Source organism: Vulpes vulpes, chromosome 12, assembly GCF_048418805.1.
Source record: "Vulpes vulpes isolate BD-2025 chromosome 12, VulVul3, whole genome shotgun sequence".
Classification (NCBI taxonomy): domain Eukaryota; kingdom Metazoa; phylum Chordata; class Mammalia; order Carnivora; family Canidae; genus Vulpes; species Vulpes vulpes.
In genome coordinates this window covers 125,101,882-125,111,206 of record NC_132791.1, presented here as the reverse complement: position 1 = coordinate 125,111,206, position 9,325 = coordinate 125,101,882, and the positions used below count along the sequence as shown (strand labels likewise).

At 44.9% G+C, this 9,325-nt stretch overlaps 1 protein-coding gene across 1 annotated transcript in view; it reads left to right on the top strand.

Moving 5' to 3' along the window:
* The first annotated feature begins 967 nt into the window (after window positions 1–967).
* DDX10 (DEAD-box helicase 10) overlaps window positions 968–9,325 on the top strand; it is a 252,620-nt gene continuing 244,262 nt past the window's right edge. Inside the window, exons 1-2 of the mRNA XM_026006796.2 lie at window positions 968–1,353; window positions 8,747–8,807. Of these exons, the coding sequence (XP_025862581.1) occupies window positions 1,168–1,353; window positions 8,747–8,807 (247 nt within the window). The 5' untranslated portion in view covers window positions 968–1,167. The remainder of the gene's footprint in view (window positions 1,354–8,746; window positions 8,808–9,325) is intronic.

Genomic DNA, 9,325 nt, shown 5'->3' with positions numbered 1-9,325 from the left:
ACCCTCCACCACATCTAGGGACCCTGGGTGTGAAGATTCCCTGGGTCACAGTCTCTGCTTCCCCAATCATCTTCTGTCTAGGGAATGGGCATGTGTTTGGGGGTAGTCATCTGGCTATATGGCACTGAAAAATAATATGAGGGCCTGAACAGCCTGCATGTGAACTTTGAGCCTAATCTCTTTCCCTGCCACAGCTCTGCCCTCATCTCTATCCAGTGTATACTAGTGGTCACTGTAGATAAATGTGTCAAAAAACCAATTCATTGGGCACCTGGGTGGCTCAGTTATTGAGCATCTGCCTGTGGCTCAGGTTTGATTCCGGGGTCCTGGGATCGAGTCCCACATCAGGATTCCTCGCTCAGTGGGGAGTCTGCTTCTTCCTCTGCCTATGTCTCTGCCTCTCTTCTGTGTCTCATGAATCAATAAAATCTTAGCCTCCCCCCATTCATTGAAGGCCGATTCATGTAAATGGCCAACTTGCAAATAACTTTTCTTCCAATTCTTTATTTTTTGTTTTCATTTTGTCTTCATAACTGCATTTTAAGGCAAATTCAGTTCAATTCTGCTTGTTTCCTGCTGCTGCTGCAGCGGAGTCTGAGGGGTCTGCAAAAACAGGGACATTAAGATATAGAATACTCATTTTTTTAATTCCTGGGGCAGTATCCTGACTCAGATTCAAATCGGAAGCTATTAAATAGGTGTTTGAGCTTTGGGCAAGTGCGCGTGTGCGTGAGAGTGTGCACGAGTACGTAAGCGCACGCTTTGCCAAGATTAAACCCAGGGCAAGCGTGTGCTAACAACCCTGAAGCGAGTCGTGTGACGTCACCATAGTAACAGCAACCCGTGCGCATGCGCCCATTTAAAGAGCCGGCGCTCGCCAGGCGCCGCTAGCCCCGCCCTCTTCCTCAGATCGCTCCTCCTCCGTCTCCCCGCGGCTTGCCCGCTACGCCCTGCGGAATCCAAGTAGCCAATCAGCGTTCAGTCTTCGCTTGCAGTCAACGGCGCGTGCCCCGGTTTCAAAAGCTCGGGGGCGGGCTCCGGGTTCCGCGCACGCGCCGTCGCCTCTCTGTCCCCACGCTGGTTCCGCGTCTCCTCACTGCGGACGGTCCGGCTGGCCTGAGGCTTCTCGTGTCCGGGGAGGTCTGCTCTGTCGCCGCCGCTGCTGTTATGGGCAAAACTGCCGACTCTCGGGGGCCGGGCGGCCGGCCCGACCCGGTGCGGAGCTTCAACCGTTGGAAGAAGAAACACAGCCATAAGCAGAGCCAAAAGAAGCAGTTGAGGAAGCAGCTGAAGAAGCCCGAGTGGCAGGTGGAACGCGAGGCCATCAGCCGCCTCACGCAGAACTACGAGAAGGTGAGGCCGGGGGCGGCGGGGCGGGCGGGCCGCGGGGCTGCGCGTCCTCGCGGCGATGAGAGACCTGTCATGGGTGGGGCGAAGGGGGGCTGGAGACGGGGTGGGCTGGGGTGACAGGGGCGGCCGGGCCCCCCAGCACAGTTGAGGCCCCACAGGTGGTGTGCCCGGCCCCGCGGACCAGGCTCTGGACCCTCCAGTCGCTCTTCTGCTCGCCGCCCTGCTCGGTAAAAATGATGGGGCTGCAGTGGCTCTTTAAGAGCGACGAGTTAGTAGTGAAACGGGGTAATAACAGTGGTACTAACGACAGTAGTCATACTGACGACACCTACGATTTCAGCCCCTAACCCTGTGCTTCACGTTAACTATTTGACCTGAACCGGGTCTGGGTCTTATTCCCATTTTACAGGTGAGAGCGTGGAGGCTCCGAGAAGATAACGTACTTGCTTTCAGCTCACATGTTGGTAGGTGGTGTGGGATTGCAACCTAGATACCCGTGGCTTTCCAAGTCCAAAGCCTCACGCCCCATCTGCGTCCCTTCTTGTGCTTATTTTCTCTCCCTGATTCGTGTCCCCGCCCAGGAATTGGCACAGGAAAGCTGGGCTCCTGGTGTGGGTCTGGCACCTGCCATCCCCCATTGTACTCGATGTTCTGAATAGCCCTGTGGTTACCATTTTGACCTCTTGCGCCCCCCGCCCCCCAACCCGATGTGTTGGCCGTCACCCACCTCACTCCCCTCCCAGTAATTGCCCCTTCTACTGCGGTGTAGTCAAGGATTTAATATGTGGGACATTTCGGGAATTATAGTCATCAAGTGTCATGCTGGTATGGCTTTCCTTTAAAGGACCCTTAGGTCAACAAGAAGATCAGATAGATAGCCTTTGTCTTTGTTTAGGCTTTTGAGGTAAGGTAAATGATGATTTGATCCTGGCTTTTGGTCACCAGTTGAATGTGTGGGCAGGTTACTTACTCTGCTTCCCTTGTCTTATCTTTAAAAGGCATAGTAATACCTGTTTTATAAGTTGTCTGGAGAAGTTGGTAACTCTAAAGCTTATCTGCACAATGCCTGATACACATAAATATATTAGCTGTTACATTATTACTACTATTGACATACACACACCATTTTAAGAAACCATTGATTGCATTTTAGAGTCTTCTTTATCTAACCAGACTTGTTTAAGGGGTATAGTCCCAGCCTTTCTTCTCTTTTTTGTAATCCCAGTGCTTATTCTTGTGGGTTATTGGCTCCCTTTTGTATTCTACCCACAGCTCCTCTGAGTTCATATTCTTTTTTTCCGATGGTGCTGTGGATGTCTTTACCTGTCAGAATATTTTAAATACACAAGGTCATTATCTTTGACTCCAAAATTCACCGTTTTAGTTCCCTCTTGCCACTGTAACAAATTGCCACAAACTTCATGGCTTAAAACAACAGAAATTTGTTCTCTCGTAGTTCTGAAAGCCAGAAGTCTGAAATCTGTTTCACTGTGCTGGAATCAAGGTGTCAGCAGGGCCATGGTCCATCGGGAGGCTCTCAGGGAAAATCCATTTCTTCCTGCTTCTCACTTCTCCCTCCTGGTGGCTGCATTCCTTGGCTTGTGGATGCACACTCCAAACTTTGTCTCCATGGACACATTACCTTGGGTTCTGTGTCAAATCTACTTCTGCCGTTCTTAAATAAGGATGCTTTGTATTGCATTTAGGGCCCACCCAGAATATTGAGAATAATTTCCCATCTCAAGATCTTTTTTTTTTTTTTTTTTTTTTTCATCTCAAGATCTTTAATAATGACCTGTACAGAATCACTTTTGCCATCTAAGACAATATTCACAGTTCTGGAAGTTAGCATATGGACATCTTGGGGCTGATACTTGGCGCACCACATGCTGGCCCCACTATCTAAGCAGACTACTGAGCTAGAAACGTACAAGTAATCCTAGAGACTTCCCTTTCAGTGGTCATACATCCAGTCATACTGATAATCTCTTCTGCCTTTAAAATTTTTTTAAATGTTACTCCAGGCACCCCCCCCATGCTTCCCCCCCCCCCCCAGCCCCCAAATCCCAAACCCCAGGCTATGCCTTAGTTCAGGCCTCATCATCTCTTGCATGGATTACTATAGTAGCTGTTGCTTATAATGGGGATTAGCAAGCTTTGTAAAGGATCAGATAGTAAATGGTTTTAGCTTTGCAGGTCAGAAGGGTGGAACTACTTAACTCTGCCTTGTAACACAAAACCTAACGTAAAAATACTTAAATGGGTATAGTTGTTTTCAACAAAACTTCCAACAAAACTTCAATTAGGAAATCTCATGGCTGGATTTGACCCTTAGGCCTTATCATCCTCTAATCTATCTTCATATTGCAGGTAGAATGATTCTTTCCTAGATGAAAATCCAATCACCTTACTCCAGATTAAAACCCTCCCTTGGCTCACAATTACTTTCAGGAAAATGGTCAAGTACTTTAGTGTGTCAGCACGTTCCGCAGCAGAAGAGTAAGTTATTTGTGACCAGGCACACCTGGTTTAAATCTCACTCAGGGGGATCCCTGGGTGGCTCAGCGGTTTGGCGCCTGCTTTCAGCCCAGGGTGTGATCCCGGAGTCCCCGGATCGAGTCCCACATCAGGCTCCCTGCATGGAGGGAGCCTGCCTCTCCCTCTGCCTGTCTCTCTGCCTCTCTCTGTCTCTCTGTGTCTCTCATGAATAAATAAATAATAAAAAAAATCTCATTCTGTTTGGGTATTGACTAGCTAAGTTCTTAATATTCCTGAGTCTGTTTCTTTCATTCAGCAGAGATTACTAACTACCCAGAGTGTAGTAAGGCTCAAAGAGGTGACATATGTAAACCAAGTGGTGTGTGATAAGCATATGTGCAGGAGCAACTTCTAGTTTTGTGAGTTGGCCATACTCCCTGATAACTGATGCTGCTGCTTCTTTTTTAAAGATTATTCAAAGATTTTACTTATTTGAGAGCACACATGAGCATGAGGAGGGACAAGCAGGCTCCTGGTGGAGCGGGGAGCCTGATGCAGAGCTTGATCTCAGGACCCTGAGATCATGACCTGAGTTGAAGGCAGATGCTTGACTGATTGAGCTGCCCAGGACCCTAGTCCCCCATGCTTCTTGTTCTGTACTTGATGTTTCTACCACTTGAGTGAGCATCTCCATTCTCCCACTCTAGGAACACCTACCAGTCCTTCAAGATTTAAACTTCTCTTCCTGACCTCCCCAAATGGGGTTAGGACTGTTGTGTCCGTAACATTTTGTATAGAGCTTTATTATACCATTATCACCAGGCTGTGATAATTGGCTTCTTTCTATAACTTCTTAACTCCTGCATGAACCTCTGAAGGTCAGAAACCATCAACACTCTCACCTTTGTATTTCCCAGACACTGGTTGCACAGTGCTTGCCTGGAGCAGGCACTCAGTGTTTCGATGTGGTTTGGTGCATGAAGACCTTTTCCAGATGGCTTTATTCTGGTTGGTAACTGGTTTCAGGTTAGGTCAGGCCTAGGAAACTCACTACAGAGTGCCTCAGATGATAGTACCAGTGCATAAAACGTCTATTTCAGTATATTTGTAATACAAGGGTGGTGGTCAGTAGCCTCATTGGTAAAATACTGAACAATTTAATTTAGAAACATTTGGAATACTTTGATAAGGTATTTATTGAGGCCTAGGTCAAAATAGATGGGAAAAAATACATACCTGTGTCTCTGGGGGATGTGGGGGTTGATACATTTTGATAAATGTTGTAATCCTAAATATGTAGGGCACTGTGGAGTTAGATGGTAGTGTAATTAGGGGGAAGGAGGTTGAATTTTTCTGTCCCTGCCCTTGGCTAGATGAGTTAGAAAAATGTGTTTCGCCTGGGCCTGTTGCCTTTCCTCCTTGTGGTTGCAGCCTCAGGCCTAGCTTATGGAGCTGAGTGTGAGCGGGATTTCAGCCCCCATATGCCTTTGTATAGGGTGCAAACTGTCCAGCAGTTTGTGGTAGCCAAGAGTGGAGCTAGTTCTTGAATGATGTGTTTTCCAGACATAAAAGATTAGCAAGAACATTGTAGGTCGAGGGAGCAACACGAGGGTATACAAAAAGATGTGAAAATGTGTGGTGTTCTTTGAGGGGAAGATACTCTGTGGAGTGTGCTATGTGTTCCTGAACTGGCTTCTGATGAGGTTGCAGGAGAGGGTCAGAGATGGATTGTCATTGATTTTGGAGGCTGTAGTTGTGAGAATAATGGCCTCCTAAAGATGGCTGCATCCTAACCCTGAGCCTGTGAATGTTACATGGTAAAGGGTAATTAAGGTTGCAGATCAGCTGATTTTAAAATAGGAAATCTGGATTATCCAGGTAGGCCCAGTGTGATGACCAAAGGGTCCTGAAATGTGGAGGAAGGAGGCAGAAGAGTCAGTGTGGAAATGCTGTGTAGTGAGGAAGACCAGAAGTCCATTGCTGATTGGTTTTGAAGATGGAAGGGGGATGTAAGCCAATCCAAGGAAGTAGGTGGTCTGTAGGTGCTGGAGAAAGCAAGGGATGGATTCTCTCCCATGGTTGCCAGAAAGAACTTTAGCTTACTGAGACCCATGTTGGACTTCTGACTTCCAGAGTTATAAGTTAATACATTTATGTTGGTTTAAGCCACTGTTGGTTATCATTTGTTTCAGCACTTGTGGGAAATTCATACGGAGGCCCTTTTTAGAGACTTTCTCTGGAAACAGTGGGGAGTCTCTGGGGGCAATTGGAGAACATAGCCAAGCTGTAAAGGCTGTGGAGATGGTTGGTATAGTCTAGGTCTTAGGTCTTCTGAGAGGTTGATGCCAAGTTGGGATTAAGTGAATTGGAGATTGATCGGGGGAAATGTCTGCAGAAGTAAAGGAGAAGGAACAGAAATAGGGAAGGGAGGGAAGACAGAAGGAGGTGCCAGTAGGAAGAATCTCAGGCTAGAGCTCAGTCTAAGAAAGCTTCTGCTCTTGGGATGTCCTGCAGCCAGCGTTGCCCTTGAAGGGACTCTCCCATTCTGCAGGAGTGGGTCTCCAGTCATGCCGCTATGCACAGTCACTGGGAACAGCTTGGGAAGCACGGCCCTGGCAGGTGGATCTGGAGGATCAACTACTGCAGAAACTATGTTTCTGCAGCTGGAGATCTGGGTAGTTTATTTCTAAGGCCACTGGGTAGGGGGTGTGTGCTGGGGGTTCTGAAGGGGAGTTGGGGGTTGAAACTGGTTGAGAAATGTTGAGCTCTGTGTTTCAGTTCAGCAGCTGTCGTCACTATTGCTTAATGACTCCATTGCACCTGGGATTCATTTAGACTTTCTTTGATAGTAATCAGCTGGTGCTGTAGGTGAGCCCTGTCTAATCCACGTGTTCCGGCCCTGATCAGAATTTGACATGGTTTGTGGCAGGTTGCTTTTCTTGTCATGATTGCAGTAGATGGAGCATTCTAGGACGTTCTTATATTTTCTTCTGCTGCTTTGAGAATGTGAAAACATTATTCACTTTTGTGAGAAGAAGAGAGTTGAAAGAAGTACAGGGAGGTGATCAGTGATATCCACCCTATTCTCCCTTCCATACCCTCCAGCTTTCCCAACGGTGGTGGGAATTTCTGAACAAGTACTGTCAGTGAAACATCCGTTCTCTGAATTTAGAAGAGTTATACACATTTCAGAGGGAGTGTGAACATTAGAAGAATAGAGCTGAAGAAGAAAATGGGTTAAAGGGGAGATAGAGTTTTATTTTGTTTGTAGGAACCGTAGCTGACTTCTCTGGCTTCTAAGTATTCCTTGGAATGTAATCAAGAGTCTTCTGGAACAGGGTCGGTAACCTTTTTCTGTAATAGGCCAGATAGTCAATATTAGGTTTTGTGGACCATGTGATCTCTGTCACAACTGCATAGATGATATGAAAGTGAGTGGTTGTAGTTATGCTCTGGGAAAACTGCAAGAACAGGCAGCAGATTGGATTGGGCCATAGTTTGCTGACTTGTTCTAGTTCATCAGTAGATTTTAGTCCTTCCATTTCTTCGACTTATAAGAATGCGTTGTATAGCTTAATGGCCCAGAGAGTGCTGGAACAGTTCAATTCTTTCAGACTGTCCATTTAGGACATTAGCCGACTAAAGATAGGTGTGCAGTATTTCCTTGGAGTAGCCCACTTTGCCTGTGCTGTGTCTCTGATGGAGGCTCCTCTACTCCTCCTAGAAGCATTTCCTTTGTGAAAACAGCTTTTTAGCTGATCATATCACAAGTGCATGGGTGGACTGTGCCTAATTTTGATGTTGTGTTCGGGAGATTTATCTTCCAATTAAAGTTCCCTGATGGGACAGGTTATTATAATGAACTTTTCTCTTTCTAATGTGGGTGTGCTGATTATTCCACTCTTCTCTGGAATGATTTGTAGAGATTAAGGCGATGTTTTAGTGTTTGTGTTTTCAGCATGTGAGGACAGGGGATAACCCTGTCTGGGCTACATTAAGAATACGGGAAAGATGATACGTAGACTGTAAAATGCAATAAAAGCTGTCATCCCTTTACTGCCTGGAGTGTAATTTAAATAAATGAACCTTACAAATGCAACTTTTCCCTTTTGTGAATCATAAATAATTTGGCAGCATATTCCCAGATCTGAACAGGAGTTCCTGCTTTCAGCATCTGTAATAAAATAATTCTCCTGAGTAGCTGAAATTAAATTCAGAAAATTGGGTTTATACTAATGAAGAAATCAGTAATGAACATTTAGATAATATAAAGTTAAAGGGCAAAATGTTAGTTATTGTGGCTTCAAAGCGTGACTGAGACATTTTCTTCTGGTGATGGTTAAGTAATACTCCCTCCTTCACTGTACCCGCAGGTGAAGAGTTGTCAGGTTGGATTTGGTTTGCCACTGACTTATGGTTAAAGCCCAAAAAGATTTGTGCTAACAAGATACATTTCTTTAATTAACTTCAATCTGTTCTCCAAAGTGTGTAAATAGAAGTATTCTCATTGTGCTCTGTGGCTCAGAGTCATTTTCCCCCTTATTTCATAATATTCCTTGATGGGCTGAAAGTAGAGTGTCTTCCTAAAATTGATGTGGTGATGACTTACTGTGTTCTCAGAGGTGAAGGAGGGTAGCGGTGGTGTGTGTTTCGAATGAATGAGGTGTTTTTTTCTTTAAACCAATTTAAATTGTTACAAGCTTATATTTTTGATTCATGACAGCTTCCTTAAGGCATATTTCTTTGTAGAAGGAATGATGGTTTTTAATTGGAAGTGATGATTGAATTCAGTCGTGTAGTACCAAGGACTAGCCAGGCAGCACAATGTAGACCAAAAATGGCTTTGTTGTAAAATAGATGAATTATAGAGTACATGATTTTGTCTTAGGTGACACAATCTTCTTTTTCTTTTTTTCAGATAAATGTAAATGAAATCACAAGATTTTCAGATTTCCCCTTGTCCAAAAAAACATTGAAAGGTAGGCCTATGGTGATCTTGGGACATGTTGTTGAGTTTCTTGATGTTTTTAATAAATGAAAAAAGATTTAAAGCATTTAACATGAAAGATACTTTTTGGCAAATAATTTTGATATCTTGAACCTCTACCACCAAGAAGCTATATTAATCATTCAGTTTTTCTGATTCGTCATTCTCATCCTTTGTGGACTGTAGAACAGTAGTGAGAAAACAAGATGCCAGGGCCTCTCAGTAATTAAAATAAAATCTAATTATGTTAAAATGAACAAGAAAACAAAAGTGTTATCTTTTATATTAGTGTATTAGGGACACTATAACAAAATCTCAGATTGGAGGGGCTGCTGCTAAAACAACAAATTAATTTTCTCTGTAACTAATTAATTAGTTCTGGAGGCTGGAATTTCAAAGATGGAGATGCTGGCAGGGTTAGTTTCCTCTGAGAGCCATTATGGAAGGCTGGAATTTCAAAGATGGAGATGCTGGCAGGGTTAGTTTCCTCTGAGAGCCATTATGGAAGGG